This window comes from Cebidichthys violaceus, unplaced genomic scaffold, assembly GCF_023349555.1.
Source record: "Cebidichthys violaceus isolate CVI_PGR_0920_01 unplaced genomic scaffold, fCebVio1.0.p SCAF_20, whole genome shotgun sequence".
NCBI lineage: Eukaryota > Metazoa > Chordata > Actinopteri > Perciformes > Stichaeidae > Cebidichthys > Cebidichthys violaceus.
In genome coordinates this window covers 8,234,513-8,254,728 of record NW_027176373.1, presented here as the reverse complement: position 1 = coordinate 8,254,728, position 20,216 = coordinate 8,234,513, and the positions used below count along the sequence as shown (strand labels likewise).

Genomic DNA, 20,216 nt, shown 5'->3' with positions numbered 1-20,216 from the left:
TCGGTGCTTTATAATTATGAAATATCCATGTCAATAAAGAAGCAGAAAAATATCCCAACATTTGATTGCAATGAATCTTTAATTATAATTTATTTTATGAAATGAAAAATCTGCTTCTTTCTATGTTCTAGATTTTCGCACCGAAAGATGAAAATGAAAACTATATACATTTTCTAATGTACGGTGAACATGTGCAGAGACACAAACTTTGATCACAAGAACTTGTTTTCTTTGCATTACACAAGCACAAATGAAAAATTCTAATTTACTTATTTAGGATAAGCCCCTTGAGATGGGTGATCATCAAAAACAAACAACACAAATATTGTAAATAGTAAATACATACAACCGTTAAATGTCCACAAAGCAGCCATAGACAGCTGGTTATTAAAGTCACTTAAAACATGTAACTTAGTCTCAAAATAGTAGATCAGCATAAGAATAGAAGTAATTCAGAATAAATTCAAGCTGAATTTAAAGTTGAAATATTTACAATAGCTCCTGCTTAATTGATTTTAAAGTATTACATTATTTTAAAAGTATTACTTTATTGTACAAAATGGCAATCCTAAACACAAGACCCAAAATATAAACACAGGTGGTCATTTTATGATAACTTTATTCACTTTAATTTTGGATTCTTTTCTAAAGTTGAATATTTTTTTCACTGATACTTTGATTTCTTGTGTTTGCAGAACATAAATGATTGGGTTCAGCATGGGAGGAAAAACAGAGGTCAGAGACAGGTTTATGATCCTGGCATTTGGATGCATATTTGAACCTATAGTAAATGTCATTAATATTGGGAGGAAATAGATTGCCACTAATGAAAGATGAGCTGTGCAGGTTTTAAAGGCCCTGTATCTTTCCTGAGCTGTGGCCACTTTAGACAAAGCATAACCAATACATAAATAACTTAACAAGATAAATGCCAGTGGAAACCAAAGAATTATAGCTATTAAGAACACACCAAGGACATAGCTGGGTGTGTAGTCATTGCAGGCCAGCCTGAATATCTGGCCATGGTCACAGAAATAGCTGTTGATAACCACAGACTTACAGAAGGAAAGTCTTGTGAGAAGGCCAACTGCAATAAGAACAACAGTAACAACAAAGACCCAGAAAGAGGCAATCAAAGACAGCATGAACCTGTGGGTCACCTTCACTTGATAGTGCAGAGGGTGGATGATGGCTATTAGTCTGTCATAGGAGAGTGCAACCAGATTAAGAACCTGCATGGAAAGGCAGGTGTAGCAGAAAAAAAGGAATGTCAAGCAGTCGTTGTAGGGGATGTAGCGATGGTTAAACAGAAAGATGTCAAGAACCTTCGGCGTCAGAGCAGAGCTACCAAACAGGTCCACAAATGCTAGATGAAAAACTGCAATATATTTTGGAGTTCTCAGATTATGATCCAAGTATATTACGGCCATCACAGCTGTGTTTCCAAGCACTGAAACAATATACACAAAACAAAGGAAGACATAGTAATACTTGATATTTAGGATGCCAGAAAAACCACTTATTACGAAATATGCAGGACGCACAAAAGTGATGTTTTTCCCGAGAGCTGAGTTGAATAAATTCATTGTAAAACTTGTCAAGCCTTTTCTGTCCACAGTGCAGTTGTTGATGTAGATAAGCATCCTCTTGGGCGTGTCAGTTCTCACTGATTTATTGTTCTGTGTGTGAAGCTCTGTCGAGCTTTAAATGTTTGCGACAAGAGTGGCTGACAAATCCTCCTCTGACTTCACATCAAATAAGGTCAAAATCTGATCCCATGTGTCCATCAGCTACTCAGCATCCCTCATCAACTTCTCACAGAATTTCATCTGAATATATTATCATTTTGTGGGATTTTGTTTCGAAAGGATCTCATCGTCTCCCGTGCTGCATTACCATTCTCCACCTGAACTGTTACTGATGCGCCAGCAGAGGCCTTATTACTAGCCAGCTGTCCGCTAGTTAGCTTTTTAATTATGCCATGCTTTAATGCTACACTAGTTACAGAAAATAAACCTAACAATGTCGTCACTCATTTAGGGCTAACAATGTGCTTCCCAGCGCTGTGACATGAGTGTGTAGATGAAGCATTAAGTTGTTAAATATGACTCTGGCTTTCTACGCTTTGTAACATTAATATTCCACAGCTAGTTCTAGTCGTTACTATAAAACCTCTCCTCGTGTGTCATCTGTGTGACTTGACTATCGCTGATTTAGTCTCAGGAAATCTGCCCATTGGAAAGATCACAATGGAAACAACACACAACAAATGTCCGTCGCTCTAAAAATCCTGCTGTGTTGATTTAAATGGGAATGTCCGTTCTTTTCCTATTTTACTTCTATGCATGTAACACAACAACCTATAAAAACTGCAACAAAAGCATTTCATAAAGATCTGGTTGCTTTATAACTGCCTCCCAGGCAACCCAAATAATGTGCATCAAGGCGTGCTGCAACGACATGCTAAAAAGACACAGAGCCTCACAATTGGTTTCAGTAGCCTGAATCGGACTTCATCCCTTGATGATAACCTCCCTCTGAATAAATATGTCAAAACATTGGGGCAAATTTCCAATGTTCATCTTTGAATATTTTGAAATTCAGACATTCAGCTCCAAAGACTCTACGCTTTCTGTAGGTGCTTCACAGTAAAGTTCTTTAATAAAAGTCGGTACATCCCTGAATGGTTGGAGAGGTTTAATGTAAAGTAGTGTTGGTTTAAAAAACACAGTACAGTGGTTCAGAAAAGAGAAGCAGACAAGAAAACAAGATGTCTCGGTGCTTTATAATTATGAAATATCCATGTCAATAAAGAAGCAGAAAAATATCCCAACATTTGATTGCAATGAATCTTTAATTATAATTTATTTTATGAAATGAAAAATCTGCTTCTTTCTATGTTCTAGATTTTCGCACCGAAAGATGAAAATGAAAACTATATACATTTTCTAATGTACGGTGAACATGTGCAGAGACACAAACTTTGATCACAAGAACTTGTTTTCTTTGCATTACACAAGCACAAATGAAAAATTCTAATTTACTTATTTAGGATAAGCCCCTTGAGATGGGTGATCATCAAAAACAAACAACACAAATATTGTAAATAGTAAATACATACAACCGTTAAATGTCCACAAAGCAGCCATAGACAGCTGGTTATTAAAGTCACTTAAAACATGTAACTTAGTCTCAAAATAGTAGATCAGCATAAGAATAGAAGTAATTCAGAATAAATTCAAGCTGAATTTAAAGTTGAAATATTTACAATAGCTCCTGCTTAATTGATTTTAAAGTATTACATTATTTTAAAAGTATTACTTTATTGTACAAAATGGCAATCCTAAACACAAGACCCAAAATATAAACACAGGTGGTCATTTTATGATAACTTTATTCACTTTAATTTTGGATTCTTTTCTAAAGTTGAATATTTTTTTCACTGATACTTTGATTTCTTGTGTTTGCAGAACATAAATGATTGGGTTCAGCATGGGAGGAAAAACAGAGGTCAGAGACAGGTTTATGATCCTGGCATTTGGATGCATATTTGAACCTATAGTAAATGTCATTAATATTGGGAGGAAATAGATTGCCACTAATGAAAGATGAGCTGTGCAGGTTTTAAAGGCCCTGTATCTTTCCTGAGCTGTGGCCACTTTAGACAAAGCATAACCAATACATAAATAACTTAACAAGATAAATGCCAGTGGAAACCAAAGAATTATAGCTATTAAGAACACACCAAGGACATAGCTGGGTGTGTAGTCATTGCAGGCCAGCCTGAATATCTGGCCATGGTCACAGAAATAGCTGTTGATAACCACAGACTTACAGAAGGAAAGTCTTGTGAGAAGGCCAACTGCAATAAGAACAACAGTAACAACAAAGACCCAGAAAGAGGCAATCAAAGACAGCATGAACCTGTGGGTCACCTTCACTTGATAGTGCAGAGGGTGGATGATGGCTATTAGTCTGTCATAGGAGAGTGCAACCAGATTAAGAACCTGCATGGAAAGGCAGGTGTAGCAGAAAAAAAGGAATGTCAAGCAGTCGTTGTAGGGGATGTAGCGATGGTTAAACAGAAAGATGTCAAGAACCTTCGGCGTCAGAGCAGAGCTACCAAACAGGTCCACAAATGCTAGATGAAAAACTGCAATATATTTTGGAGTTCTCAGATTATGATCCAAGTATATTACGGCCATCACAGCTGTGTTTCCAAGCACTGAAACAATATACACAAAACAAAGGAAGACATAGTAATACTTGATATTTAGGATGCCAGAAAAACCACTTATTACGAAATATGCAGGACGCACAAAAGTGATGTTTTTCCCGAGAGCTGAGTTGAATAAATTCATTGTAAAACTTGTCAAGCCTTTTCTGTCCACAGTGCAGTTGTTGATGTAGATAAGCATCCTCTTCGGCGTGTCAGTTCTCACTGATTTATTGTTCTGTGTGTGAAGCTCTGTCGAGCTTTAAATGTTTGCGACAAGAGTGGCTGACAAATCCTCCTCTGACTTCACATCAAATAAGGTCAAAGTCTGATCCCATGTGTCCATCAGCTACTCAGCATCCCTCATCAACTTCTCACAGAATTTCATCTGAATATATTATCATTTTGTGGGATTTTGTTTCGAAAGGATCTCGTCGTCTCCCGTGCTGCATTACCACTCTCCACCTGAACTGTTACTGATGCGCCAGCAGAGGCCTTATTACTAGCCAGCTGTCCGCTAGTTAGCTTTTTAATTATGCCATGCTTTAATGCTACACTAGTTACAGAAAATAAGCCTAACAATGTCGTCACTCATTTAGGGCTAACAATGTGCTTTCCTGCGCTGTGACATGAGTGTGTAGATGAAGCATTAAGTTGTTAAATATGACTCTGGCTTTCTACGCTTTGTAACATTAATATTCCACAGCTAGTTCTAGTCGTTACTATAAAACCTCTCCTCGTGTGTCATCTGTGTGACTTGACTATCGCTGATTTAGTCTCAGGAAATCTGCCCATTGGAAAGATCACAATGGAAACAACACACAACAAATGTCTGCCGCTCTAAAAATCCTGCTGTGTTGATTTAAATGGGAATGTCCGTTCTTTTCCTATTTTACTTCTATGCATGTAACACAACAACCTATAAAAACTGCAACAAAAGCATTTCATAAAGATCTGGTTGCTTTATAACTGCCTCCCAGGCAACCCAAATAATGTGCATCAAGGCGTGCTGCAACGACATGCTAAAAAGACACAGAGCCTCACAATTGGTTTCAGTAGCCTGAATCGGACTTCATCCCTTGATGATAACCTCCCTCTGAATAAATATGTCAAAATATTTGGGCAAATTTCCAATGTTCATCTTTGAATATTTTGAATTCAGACGATCAGCTCCAAAGACTCTACGCTTTCTGTAGGTGCTTCACAGTAAAGTTCTTTAATAAAAGTCGGTACATCCCTGAATGGTTGGAGAGGTTTAGTAAAGTAGGGTTGGTTTAAAAAACACAGTACAGTGGTTCAGAAAAGAGAAGCAGACAAGAAAACAAGATGCATCTCGGTGCTTTATAATTATGAGATATCCATGTCAATAAAGAAGCAGAAAAATATCCCAACATTTGATTGCAATGAATCTTTAATTATAATTTATTTTATGAAATGAAAAATCTGCTTCTTTCTATGTTCTAGATTTTTGCACCAAAAGATGAAAATGAAAACTATATACATTTTCTAATGTACGGTGAACATGTGCAGAGACACAAACTTTGATCACAAGAACTTGTTTTCTTTGCATTACACAAGCACAAATGAAAAATGCTAATTTAGGTATTTAGGATAAGCCCCTTGAGATGGGTGATCATCAAAAACAAACAACACAAATATTGTAAATAGTAAATACATACAACCGTTAAATGTCCACAAAGTAGCCATGGACAGCTGGTTATTAAAGTCACTTAAAACATGTAACTTAGTCTCAAAATAGTAGATCAGCATATGAATAGAAATAAATCAGAATAAATTCAAGCTGAATTTAATGTTGAAATATTTACAATAGCTCCTGCTTAATTGATTTTAAACAACAAGTATTACTTTAATGCCCAAAATATAAACACAGGTGGTCATTTTATGATAACTTTATTCACTTTAATTTTAGATTCCTTTCTGATTTTAAATATTCTTTTCACTGATACTTTGATTTCTTGTGTCTGCAGAACATAAATGATTGGGTTCAGCATGGGAGGAAAAACAGAGGTCAGAGACAGGTTTATGATCCTGGCATTCGGGTGTATATTTGAACTCTGAGTAAATGTGATTAATATTGGGAGGAAATAGATTGCCACTAATGAAAGATGAGCTGTGCAGGTTTTAAAGGCCCTGTATCTTTCCTGAGCTGTGGCCACTTTAGACAAAGCATAACCAATACATAGATAACTTAACAAGATAAATGCCAGTGGAAACCAAAGAATTAGAGCTATTAAGAACACACCAAGGACATAGCTGGGTGTGTAGTCATTGCAGGCCAGCCTGAATATCTGGCCATGGTCACAGAAATAGCTGTTGATAACCACAGAGTTACAGAAGGAAAGTCTCGTGAGAAGGCCAACTGCAATAAGAACAACAGTAACAACAAAGACCCAGAAAGAGGCAATCAAAGACAGCATGAACCTGTGGGTCACCTTCACTTGATAGTGCAGAGGGTGGATGATGGCTATTAGTCTGTCATAGGAGAGTGCAACCAGATTAAGAACCTGCATGGAAAGGCAGGTGTAGCAGAAAAAAAGGAATGTCAAGCAGTCGTTGTAGGGGATGTAGCGATGGTTAAACAGAAAGATGTCAAGAACCTTTGGCGTCAGAGCAGAGCTACCAAACAGGTCCACAAATGCTAGATGAAAAACTGCAATATATTTTGGAGTTCTTAGATTATGATCCAAGTATATTACAGCCATCACAGCTGTGTTTCCAAGCACTGAAACAATATACACAAAACAAAGGAAGACATAGTAATACTTGATATTTAGGATGCCAGAAAAACCACTTATTACGAAATATGCAGGACGCACAAAAGTGATGTTTTTCCCGAGAGCTGAGTTGAATAAATTCATTGTAAAACTTGTCAAGCCTTTTCTGTCCACAGTGCAGTTGTTGATGTAGATAAGCGTCCTCTTGGGTGTGTCAGTTCTCACTGATTTATTGTTCTGTGTGTGAAGCTCTGTCGAGCTTTAAATGTTTGCGACAAGAGTGGCTGACAAATCCTCCTCTGACTTCACATCAAATAAGGTCAAAGTCTGATCCCATGTGTCCATCAGCTACTCAGCATCCCTCATCAACTTCTCACAGAATTTCATCTGAATATATTATCATTTTGTGGGATTTTGTTTCGAAAGGATCTCGTCGTCTCCCGTGCTGCATTACCACTCTCCACCTGAACTGTTACTGATGCGCCAGCAGAGGCCTTATTACTAGCCAGCTGTCCGCTAGTTAGCTTTTTAATTATGCCATGCTTTAATGCTACACTAGTTACAGAAAATAAGCCTAACAATGTCGTCACTCATCTGGTTCTAACAATGTGCTTTCCTGCGCTGTGACATGAGTGTGTGGATGAAGCATTAAGTTGTTAAATATGACTCATTTACTCTGGCTTTCTACGCTTTGTAACATTAATATTCCACAGCTAGTTCTAGTCATTACTATAAAACCTCTCCTCGTGTGTCATCTGTGTGACTTGACTATCGCTGATTTAGTCTCAGGAAATCTGCCCATTGGAAAGATCACAATGGAAACAACACACAAAAAATGTCCGTCGCTCTAAAAATCCTGCTGTGTTGATTTAAATGGGAATGTCCGTTCTTTTCCTATTTTACTTCTATGCATGTAACACAACAACCTATAAAAACTGCAACAAAAGCATTTCATAAAGATCTGGTTGCTTTATAACTGCCTCCCAGGCAACCCAAATAATGTGCATCAAGGCGTGCTGCAACGACATGCTAAAATGACACAGAGACTCACAATTGGTTTCAGTAGCCTGAATCGGACTTCATCCCTTGATGATAACCTCCCTCTGAATAAATATGTCAAAACATTGGGGCAAATTTCCATTGTTCATCTTTGAATATTTTGAATTCAGACGATCAGCTCCAAAGAATCTACGTTTTCTGTAGGTGCTTCACAGTAAAGTTCTTTAATAAAAGTCGGTACATCCCTGAATGGTTGGAGAGGTTTAGTAAAGTAGGGTTGGTTTAAAAAACACAGTACAGTGGTTCAGAAAAGAGAAGCAGACAAGAAAACAAGATGCATCTCGGTGCTTTATAATTATGAGATATCCATGTCAATAAAGAAGCAGAAAAATATCCCAACATTTGATTGCAATGAATCTTTAATTATAATTTATTTTATGAAATGAAAAATCTGCTTCTTTCTATGTTCTAGATTTTTGCACCAAAAGATGAAAATGAAAACTATATACATTTTCTAATGTACGGTGAACATGTGCAGAGACACAAACTTTGATCACAAGAACTTGTTTTCTTTGCATTACACAAGCACAAATGAAAAATGCTAATTTAGGTATTTAGGATAAGCCCCTTGAGATGGGTGATCATCAAAAACAAACAACACAAATATTGTAAATAGTAAATACATACAACCGTTAAATGTCCACAAAGTAGCCATGGACAGCTGGTTATTAAAGTCACTTAAAACATGTAACTTAGTCTCAAAATAGTAGATCAGCATATGAATAGAAATAAATCAGAATAAATTCAAGCTGAATTTAATGTTGAAATATTTACAATAGCTCCTGCTTAATTGATTTTAAACAACAAGTATTACTTTAATGCCCAAAATATAAACACAGGTGGTCATTTTATGATAACTTTATTCACTTTAATTTTAGATTCCTTTCTGATTTTAAATATTCTTTTCACTGATACTTTGATTTCTTGTGTCTGCAGAACATAAATGATTGGGTTCAGCATGGGAGGAAAAACAGAGGTCAGAGACAGGTTTATGATCCTGGCATTCGGGTGTATATTTGAACTCTGAGTAAATGTGATTAATATTGGGAGGAAATAGATTGCCACTAATGAAAGATGAGCTGTGCAGGTTTTAAAGGCCCTGTATCTTTCCTGAGCTGTGGCCACTTTAGACAAAGCATAACCAATACATAGATAACTTAACAAGATAAATGCCAGTGGAAACCAAAGAATTAGAGCTATTAAGAACACACCAAGGACATAGCTGGGTGTGTAGTCATTGCAGGCCAGCCTGAATATCTGGCCATGGTCACAGAAATAGCTGTTGATAACCACAGAGTTACAGAAGGAAAGTCTCGTGAGAAGGCCAACTGCAATAAGAACAACAGTAACAACAAAGACCCAGAAAGAGGCAATCAAAGACAGCATGAACCTGTGGGTCACCTTCACTTGATAGTGCAGAGGGTGGATGATGGCTATTAGTCTGTCATAGGAGAGTGCAACCAGATTAAGAACCTGCATGGAAAGGCAGGTGTAGCAGAAAAAAAGGAATGTCAAGCAGTCGTTGTAGGGGATGTAGCGATGGTTAAACAGAAAGATGTCAAGAACCTTTGGCGTCAGAGCAGAGCTACCAAACAGGTCCACAAATGCTAGATGAAAAACTGCAATATATTTTGGAGTTCTTAGATTATGATCCAAGTATATTACAGCCATCACAGCTGTGTTTCCAAGCACTGAAACAATATACACAAAACAAAGGAAGACATAGTAATACTTGATATTTAGGATGCCAGAAAAACCACTTATTACGAAATATGCAGGACGCACAAAAGTGATGTTTTTCCCGAGAGCTGAGTTGAATAAATTCATTGTAAAACTTGTCAAGCCTTTTCTGTCCACAGTGCAGTTGTTGATGTAGATAAGCGTCCTCTTGGGTGTGTCAGTTCTCACTGATTTATTGTTCTGTGTGTGAAGCTCTGTCGAGCTTTAAATGTTTGCGACAAGAGTGGCTGACAAATCCTCCTCTGACTTCACATCAAATAAGGTCAAAGTCTGATCCCATGTGTCCATCAGCTACTCAGCATCCCTCATCAACTTCTCACAGAATTTCATCTGAATATATTATCATTTTGTGGGATTTTGTTTCGAAAGGATCTCGTCGTCTCCCGTGCTGCATTACCACTCTCCACCTGAACTGTTACTGATGCGCCAGCAGAGGCCTTATTACTAGCCAGCTGTCCGCTAGTTAGCTTTTTAATTATGCCATGCTTTAATGCTACACTAGTTACAGAAAATAAGCCTAACAATGTCGTCACTCATCTGGTTCTAACAATGTGCTTTCCTGCGCTGTGACATGAGTGTGTGGATGAAGCATTAAGTTGTTAAATATGACTCATTTACTCTGGCTTTCTACGCTTTGTAACATTAATATTCCACAGCTAGTTCTAGTCATTACTATAAAACCTCTCCTCGTGTGTCATCTGTGTGACTTGACTATCGCTGATTTAGTCTCAGGAAATCTGCCCATTGGAAAGATCACAATGGAAACAACACACAAAAAATGTCCGTCGCTCTAAAAATCCTGCTGTGTTGATTTAAATGGGAATGTCCGTTCTTTTCCTATTTTACTTCTATGCATGTAACACAACAACCTATAAAAACTGCAACAAAAGCATTTCATAAAGATCTGGTTGCTTTATAACTGCCTCCCAGGCAACCCAAATAATGTGCATCAAGGCGTGCTGCAACGACATGCTAAAATGACACAGAGACTCACAATTGGTTTCAGTAGCCTGAATCGGACTTCATCCCTTGATGATAACCTCCCTCTGAATAAATATGTCAAAACATTGGGGCAAATTTCCATTGTTCATCTTTGAATATTTTGAATTCAGACGATCAGCTCCAAAGAATCTACGTTTTCTGTAGGTGCTTCACAGTAAAGTTCTTTAATAAAAGTCGGTACATCCCTGAATGGTTGGAGAGGTTTAGTAAAGTAGGGTTGGTTTAAAAAACACAGTACAGTGGTTCAGAAAAGAGAAGCAGACAAGAAAACAAGATGCATCTCGGTGCTTTATAATTATGAGATATCCATGTCAATAAAGAAGCAGAAAAATATCCCAACATTTGATTGCAATGAATCTTTAATTATAATTTATTTTATGAAATGAAAAATCTGCTTCTTTCTATGTTCTAGATTTTTGCACCAAAAGATGAAAATGAAAACTATATACATTTTCTAATGTACGGTGAACATGTGCAGAGACACAAACTTTGATCACAAGAACTTGTTTTCTTTGCATTACACAAGCACAAATGAAAAATTCTAATTTACTTATTTAGGATAAGCCCCTTGAGATGGGTGATCATCAAAAACAAACAACACAAATATTGTAAATAGTAAATACATACAACCGTTAAATGTCCACAAAGCAGCCATGGACAGCTGGTTATTAAAGTCACTTAAAACATGTAAGTTAGTCTCAAAATAGTAGATCAGCATAAGAATAGAAATAATTCAGAGTAAATTCAAGCTGAATTTAATGTTGAAATATTTACAATAGCTCCTGCTTAATTGATTTTAATCAACAAGTATTACTTTAATGCCCAAAATATAAACACAGGTGGTCATTTTATGATAACTTTATTCACTTTAATTTTAGATTCCTTTCTGATTTTAAATATTCTTTTCACTGATACTTTGATTTCTTGTGTCTGCAGAACATAAATGATTGGGTTCAGCATGGGAGGAAAAACAGAGGTCAGAGACAGGTTTATGATCCTGGCATTCGGGTGTATATTTTCCATCAGGGTAAATGTGATTAATAGTGGGAGGAAATAGATTGCCACTAATGAAAGATGAGCTGTGCAGGTTTTAAAAGCCCTGTATCTTTCCTGAGCTGTGGCCACTTTAAACAAAGCATAACTAATACATAGATAACTTAACAAGATAAATGCCAGTGGAAACCAAAGAATTAGAGCTATCGAGAACATACCAAAGACATAGCTGGGTGTGTAGTCATTGCAGGCCAGCCTGAATATCTGGCCATGGTCACAGAAATAGCTGTTAATAACCACAGACTTACAGAAGGAAAGTCTCGTGAGAAGGCCAACTGCAATAAGAACAACAGTAACAACAAAGACCCAGAAAGAGGCAATCAAAGACAGCATGAACCTGTTGGTCACCTTCACTTGATAGTGCAGAGGGTGGATGATGGCTATTAGTCTGTCATAGGAGAGTGCAACCAGATTAAGAACCTGCATGGAAAGGCAGGTGTAGCAGAAAAAAAGGAATGTCAAGCAGTCGTTGTAGGGGATGTAGCGATGGTTAAACAGAAAGATGTCAAGAACCTTCGGCGTCAGAGCAGAGCTACCAAACAGGTCCACAAATGCTAGATGAAAAACTGCAATATATTTTGGAGTTCTCAGATTATAATCCAAGTATATTACGGCCATCACAGCTGTGTTTCCAAGCACTGAAACAATATACACAAAACAGAGGAAGACATAGTAATACTTGATATTTAGTATGCCAATAAATCTATGTACTATGTGTACTATGAAGTATTCTTTTCCCGAGAGCTGAGTTGAATAAATTAATTTTAAAACTTGTCAAGCCTTTTCTGTCCACAGTGCAGTGGTTGATGTAGATAAGCGTCCTCCTGGGCGTGTCAGTTCTCACTGATCTATTGTACTGTGTGTGATGATGAAGCTCTGTCGACGCACAAAAGTGATGTTTTTTCCAAGAGCCAAGTTGAAAAAGTCCATTTTAAAAATGTTCTCGAACTTTTAACTGTCCAAAGCAGTGTTTAATGTAGAGAACAGTACAACACATCAACACTGTGTTCTGTTAAACAGAGGTAAGCTCTTCTCTCTCCCTCTCCTTCTGACAATGAAGCTCTGAAAAGCTTTAAATGTTTTAACATTCCCTCTCTCTGCTCATGTCAAATAAAATCAATGCTTGATTCTACTGCATTTAAGCAAAACACGGAGTGGCCTATTTCCAAAAAAACAATAACGTCCACCTTAAAAATTGGTCCACCTTAAGAGCCTGAGACAAAGTTGTGAATGACTTTGGGGCTAACCCCCTTCACTCCAATCAGCAGCAGTTGTCAAGCAAGACAAGGGAGTTGTGGCATTTATTCACTGAATAATAGCACTGGACACACACTTCACTCTGTTTATTTTTCCCGGCATGGTGTCTTTCCAATGTTGTGACAACACTTATACTAGGGATGTAAATAATTAACAATTTAACCATTAACCCGACAATAGGAATTTTGGCCACTTAATACTTAAATATGAGTTCATGGTCTCAATAGTTTACTTCAAGTCTTCTTAAATATAGCATGATGTCCATTTAGTCAATTATGGTCCCATTTCGAGTGAGACAGTCAATAAAGCAGGGAATGCTTTAGGGTGTGGCTACATTGTGATTGACAGGTCGTTACCATTGTTGTATACAGCGTCTCTACAACAGCGTTACTCCTCTGCTGTCCAAATATGGTCACCAACAAATAAACTGTGCACACACTGCGCTGATACGTTAACTACTGCTTCTTACTTCATAATCATTGTTACATTACTTCAGTATACAGCAGCACAGACAATAACGTCACTGCCACACACAAAACATGTTTCTGTGAGTGAAGGAGACATAAAGTTCACAATTTGTAACACCTGCATGTTCAGAATAAGCTGTGGAGAAACCACATTACAAACATTTAGAACAGCTATCTTAATCAGACAGTTGTCATATTGTAAGTCATTCCCATCATGCTGTTCAGAGTAATCAAAGTGACCGGCTCATCTGCCGATAGCACAGAGCTAACAGCTAACATTAACAGAGGTTGCATTGACTTCCATCTTACGTTTAATCTCTACAGTTGTTTGATGAAGATGTTTTGACAGCAATATAAAATAGATACTAGAGCCACTAGCTCTAAGTAGCTTATAATACATCATTAAAACTACAAATGCCAAATTCATTTATCAATAAAAATACAAGCTTTTATTTTCTTATCATTTGATTTGTGTGTTTTCTGCAAATAACTATACATGACAATAACAAAGTAAAAAGATAACATTTAGAAATTATGCCATGCAGTTGCCTTACCAGTGCTCTACCCTTTCAGAGGCATTAATGTAGACATTTTAGGAAAGGTACACATTAACAGAATACACACATGTAATTATAGTCAGCTCTACTCAAGCTCTCCCACTGTGCATTTTTTCGTTGAAAAGACGTTTAAGCCGTGATATTATAGATCTGTTATTTTCACACAGTAGGCAATTTTTCACCAGCCGTCCTTCTTTCATTTGGCAGTTTAAACTGTGTTATTTTCAGCCCGAATTACGTGTTTAACTTCTACGTATTTGTACGGTTTTATAGTGTTCTCTTTATTTGTAAAATGCGCCGCTCCGCTGACAGCAGACTTGTCAATGTTTGTGATTGATCATAAGCTGCAAACGCCGCCCCTATATGTGAACGCGGTCATAACCAGATTGACAATCCCTGGGTTGATTTACAGAGTTGGTAACCAGCTTAAGGGGCCGCTGTTGTTACGGTTAGTTAAGCCAGATAACCAAAAGATAACCTTGGTATGTTGAACTTGCTTCGTGGTACAGGCCTCAGGTTTAAATTAAACAGTTATGTTATTTTAGAGTAAATATTAATTATAAATTGAGATGTATATATATATATATATTTGTATATTGTCGCATAGCCTAACAATATTGAGATATTATTTATAAACTATATCACCCAGCTCTACCTCTGGCACACAATGTGGAGCAGTCCAGAGTATCTAACACTTGTTTGGATTCATCCGATGCTACCTCAGCTGTAGTCATGACCTTTGGGTACTAACCAAAAACATAACTTCCTGCTCAGAACCCACTTTTGATGTGCACGCGTATTTCAGAATACGCTCAATGCCAGCGGGAAGCAGACTGTTTATTACATAATACAGAATGTCCATAAAACCAGAATGTAAAATCATTGTTTTGTTGTTTCATATTTTCATACTTTCATTTCTGATTGTTAGATTCTTGCAGTCCTCCTGAGTAAGAAGTTTCACAACTGAACTGTGATTTACTCCCTTGCTGAAAGCTGGAACAACTCTGTCTAATGAGGCTGTTAATGAGTTGTTAGTTGACACTGCTCTTGCAGGATGATGACATATCCAGAAGAGTTAGGTAAACACTTTGGGGGGAGGGGGGTTAATGTAAGGTAAGTTGGTAGACAGCAAGAACTGCATTGCCTCCTGACATTACAAACTTTCTGTGGCCTGGAATATTTTAACAACAAGCACAGAATTAGTTTCTTGTTTGGTTAAACTACTGTATTATTTGTTTGTGATCTAATCTGAATCATAGGAGAACCGCTCTGCATTAAATCTTCACCAATGGAGTAAATGCTTATCAAGAAGAAGTCACAAAATGTACAATTATTCTATTCCCCAGGTGTCACAACACAACTGAATTTGGTCCATGAACTGCCGTTGTATAGATTATGTAAAGGAGGGATTCACCTTGACTAGCATTGAGTACAAAATTCAATTGACATAAGAATCCACATTCTCATCTTCTACAAATACCAAAAATAGATTATTGTAATAAAGTGCATCGCCACCTGAAACAATGGTTTAGGATTTTGAAAAATACAATCCATTTGACTTCCTGAACATGAAACAGTTCCAGCCAGAAACGTCCTCTAAAACCATTAAATGAAGTTTCTACATTCCCAAAGTTAACCACCTGTTGACTCTCGCTTCACATATATTGCACAGACATGAGGGTGTATTTCTCAAAATGTTGAACTATTTCTTTAAATTTAGTACACATGCATATATAAAATGTAATTTTCATCTTACTGTATGGCCTTGCTTAGTTGTCATACACTATTGCATCATTACTTGAACTTTGTTTTCCAACAAATTTTCAAGATGAACAATAGCAGGTCTCACGAGAGGCCCAATTAAACCAAGTGCGTAGGTAGGCTGACTTACATAGGGTTGAAAGATGTTCTGTATAATCTATTTTTTATTTTAAGTTGTATATTTATTTTGAAGGATAAATAAACCAAATGCATTTATGCGTTTAACACCAAAGTGTGTTTTAACATTTTACATAAGATCTTTATATGCAATAGAATTAGTACTCAGTTCTGTAAGTGTTCAGTAAGATTAAAGCAATATGGAGATGGAGTATACCCTAACTCCTGCCTTGGAGGAAGTCCATTCTAAATTCCTAGGATACTTACGTTAAGAATTCTCATTAATTTGATCTGGCTCAGTGTGCTGTGTCTAAAATAATATTAGAATCTACTCCAGAGACTATTAAAGCTCCAGGGCCATGAGAGCTCTGAAGTCAAACTATTACATGGAGTATTATCCGAAGGGATTCACTATTAAGGTATTGTCGCCAAATAAATGAAATTAGCTCCCTGGGTATATTACAGGTGTTTAGAATGTCCCAAGGAGAGAAAAATCCTTTGAAAATACATAACAGAGGGCACTAAGAGGGCAAAATGACGGGACGCATCCTCTGCCTCAGGCCTGCAGGGAATGATTCATTACACTATTTCCAATTCTGCAAAAAAAAAAAAAAAAAAGCTTGCAAATTAGCCTCTTGAGGGAATCAACCACAGATACAGTAGGGCTACAACTAATGATTTATTATTTATCAATTTATCTTTCACTTAATTTGTTCAACAAATCAACTGACTGTTTCTTCTACAAGATGTCAGAGAAAGATAAGTTTCAAATGCACACTCTTCACAAAATCTTATAATTTTTATTTTAGAAATTACTTAAAACAACAGATATATTTTCTGTCACTCAACCAATTAATCAACTAATCATTTCAGCACTTGTAAAATATACTTTAGACTTTCCTCAACTACAAACTGTCAACTCTCTAGCAGGGTGACTCAGGGGAATCCCACCACAATGCCACTGTACCTTCTCATTTGCTCTCGTGAGAGGCCTGAACTGTTTTTCTGCTCCTGTTACCCAGAGGACAACAGTCTTGCTTAAACATGTTTTGACCAAACTGACTAATTGATCCTGAGAGTGTTGGGTCCCCAAATACAGAGACACAAATATTTATCACACAAATGATGGAGTTTATTGTTGTTCAAGTACCTTTGTCTTTGTTAGTATTTTTAGTTTTGAAAGACATACAGCAACTCCCACCACTACTATGTGTTCTGACTGACATTTCTGGCCTTTGATTGAGCTGTACTTTCTTTATCAACGTGGTTCAGTCTGAAGTGAAAATAGAGAAAATAATTTGTATTTATTTATTATTTATTGATACAGTTGTAACGTCCTTTTAGGGAAATAATTAGAGAGTTGTTTGTCATGGGTTTTCTTTAATTTGTGAACAAATAAACTAACTCATAAACTATAGCAAATTTTGTCTTTAAGCTTTTTGGGCTTTATCTAGTAGTTATAATAATGGTCCAAAAAGTCTTGAGCGGGAACCCCAATCCCATATCTTCCATTCACTGTAGAAATTCAGATTGTGTCTCTTTATTGTGCTGTATAATACGTATGAGCGTCCTGACTAGGACACTGCTCCTAAAATTTGAATGAATATCTCACACACCTCAGCTCTGCATGCAGGCTGGTGTTGATTCCAGGCTGTAGGCAACCTATAATATATTATAGAGCGGAGTATTATAGATCTACTATAGAAGATGCATAGCCCAAGTATTAAAATATAACAATAAAATCACAACTGATAATGACTGACACAGTAGGCTACAACATGCTTAAAGAAAGAATAAATAAATAGGAATAAGTAGAGAGATAGTAAGAGATTACGGATAATGGCCAATAGACACGCCAACATGTGAATAAGGGGAGGACATTGCTCAGTGGTCAGCATTTACACGAAAAACCCTGTCCTCCTTGACCACTGTGTGACTGTAATTAACTTCGAAAAGAAAACTTTTTCAAACAAAATTTAATAGGAAAGTTGGTATTCATCAAATCTTAGCAGGCGTTTGGCATGTACTGTACATCTATAAATCTCAAACCGCCAATGAAAATTTCTGTAACCCCAGAAATTCATCCAATTTCTCAGATTATTGATTGGTGGGCACCTTAATCCCTCTCAAACTGAACATCACACAACAGTATCAGCACAATATGAAGGCCCCTGTGTATTCCTGGTAATGTTGACTATGGAGCAACTGCTTTGACTTAATTTGGTGATTTCATATTTAATTTAGGTAACCAAACCGCTGCTTTTTCCCATGTTAACATTGAACATGATCTCTTTCTGAAACTACAAACAAACCTGAAATTTAAATGAAGCAGATTTAGCAAAATTCCCTTTAAGATGTCTCAAAGATTACAGGTTTGTAATTTCTTAATTATATCTTCATTTTGTACTCACTGCCAATATGTGCTTCAGGAGGATCTTTGGTCACAGTGATTGATCCACTTCTCCATTCTGGTCACACAGACTCCCCAGCCTGAGTCCAATAGGAAATGGGGGATAAAAATACACAAACTCTAGTACAGCAAAATACAATGTGATTATTCACAGTTGCAGTGTTTAGAATGAAATTCCTTGTTTATGTTTTTTGACCATTATGCAGAATAAATTAAGTTACAAATTATCCTCGGGGTGACACTAAAATATTGTAAAACATTACTCATCTTGACTGAAGGCTGAGGCCTTACCAGTTTAATTAAAGTGAGTCAGAACCCTGCTGTTAAAAATTGCCCTAAACCACCTCAGTGAATTAATGTATGGCCACAAGGGGGCAGCAATATATCAGAATAGCTGACAAATAATCAATTTATATTGCTAGCATATTAAGTAATGATGTGTAAGCAAACAGTTGGCTACATTCACATCCAGCAGACACAGAGCAAATGAATAGATTAATTTAAATTATTAAGGCAGATTGATGCAACATGAGGGGTTATTAAAAGAAATACTGCATGACAGGATATATTTTTCCTATCATGGTTAGATGTACCATAGTTATATATTTTCTATAACATTTTGTGTAATTAATAACATAAATAATGACTCTGTTTAAGTGTCCTAGTTCAAGGTCCCTGGTATTGTGCACTCTGACACTTAACCATTATTAATGTGATTAGTTTCAACCATGCATTTATCACACTGCAGACATTTTACAGTCAAATATCATCTCGTCATCATAGGCATCTTCACAACTGAGCAGCAAAACACAATTGAGCATATTTGCTTGTAAATTATGTAAATTAATTGTTTATCATTAGAATTGGCCAATTATTTTTCTTATTTCACTTATTGTTTAATTTACTGATCGTTTCAGCTGTCACGACCTACTTAGACATTTAATAAAAACCTTTTAAGTCTCAGTCCATGAATACAGTTAGTATTGCAAGTAGTATTGGCAAGTCCAATTAAAGTGAACTGTTCCAGAGGTTTTGTAGTCAACAGTTAACGTTAGATAACAAGACATCTGGTCTGCATCGAGAGAAAGCAAAAATCAGTTTTTCTGAAGGTGGTTTTTACGTTACCACTTAAAATAAATCTTAACTCCTGAATTAGAGGCCAACTTCATCCTCAAGAGAATCCACATTACATTTTTTTCCCGGTGTTACACCCCAACTGGTTTCCCTACCGTGAGTGTGTTGTGTTCACTTAACAGCAGCAGCTGTTTTCTGCCTCTGTCACCAGATTCGTTACACATTCACAAACATATTGCTGTATATATATATTTAACAATATAATCACACTTCAGTTCTTTGAACAGCACATATATTTGCAATGTACCATCTGCATATTTAGTCAACAGTCATGAGTAGGCCTATATTTTGTCCACACTATACTGTTGGCTGTGTATTTTTAAGTCTACTTTTTTCTACTATAGCCTACCATGATGTTACATGGTTTATAGGGAATTGTCATTATTTAAGTTTTGCAGAAAGTCATTGGGATTCATTAAAAAGGAGAGAGAGAATACAGTTGTTATGGACAACTTGAATACTCTTTTCTTTTTTTCTTCCACTGGGACAAAGTTTTAACAACACACCGAGCACTTCCTGCCTGTCAAAAAATCTTTAGAAAACTGAGAGGCTGCTGCTTGTGTTGGTCAGTCTGTCAAGATCCAAGTTTCTGGTGAAAGAAGTTGAAAGAAGTAGGCCAGAATGAACCAAATATTGGTGTAAAAAATCAATGGACATCCCAATTTTGTCTCCAGTAACTGGTGTGAAGGATTTCAGGTTGAATAGTGT

General features: G+C 36.7%; 5 protein-coding genes across 5 annotated transcripts; all 5 read right to left on the bottom strand.

Moving 5' to 3' along the window:
* Positions 1–602: 602 nt before the first annotated feature.
* Positions 603–1,586, bottom strand: LOC137876727 (olfactory receptor 1E16-like). Its single transcript, XM_068716521.1, has one exon. The coding sequence runs from the start codon at positions 1,584–1,586 to the stop codon at positions 603–605; it is 984 nt and encodes a 327-aa protein (XP_068572622.1).
* Positions 1,587–3,377: 1,791 nt separating this feature from the next.
* Positions 3,378–4,361, bottom strand: LOC137876726 (olfactory receptor 1E16-like). Its single transcript, XM_068716520.1, has one exon. The coding sequence runs from the start codon at positions 4,359–4,361 to the stop codon at positions 3,378–3,380; it is 984 nt and encodes a 327-aa protein (XP_068572621.1).
* Positions 4,362–6,111: 1,750 nt separating this feature from the next.
* Positions 6,112–7,095, bottom strand: LOC137876725 (olfactory receptor 1E16-like). The gene has a single exon (XM_068716519.1). The coding sequence runs from the start codon at positions 7,093–7,095 to the stop codon at positions 6,112–6,114; it is 984 nt and encodes a 327-aa protein (XP_068572620.1).
* Positions 7,096–8,853: 1,758 nt separating this feature from the next.
* LOC137876724 (olfactory receptor 1E16-like) lies at positions 8,854–9,837 on the bottom strand. The gene has a single exon (XM_068716518.1). It carries the CDS (start codon positions 9,835–9,837, stop codon positions 8,854–8,856), a length of 984 nt encoding a protein of 327 aa, XP_068572619.1.
* A 1,758-nt stretch (positions 9,838–11,595) lies between these two features.
* LOC137876723 (olfactory receptor 2A12-like) lies at positions 11,596–12,735 on the bottom strand. The gene is made up of 2 exons (XM_068716516.1): positions 12,676–12,735; positions 11,596–12,519 (listed from the first exon to the last, which is right to left on the bottom strand). The coding sequence occupies exons 1-2, from the start codon at positions 12,733–12,735 to the stop codon at positions 11,596–11,598; spliced, it is 984 nt and encodes a 327-aa protein (XP_068572617.1).
* Between the last annotated feature and the right edge of the window lie 7,481 nt (positions 12,736–20,216).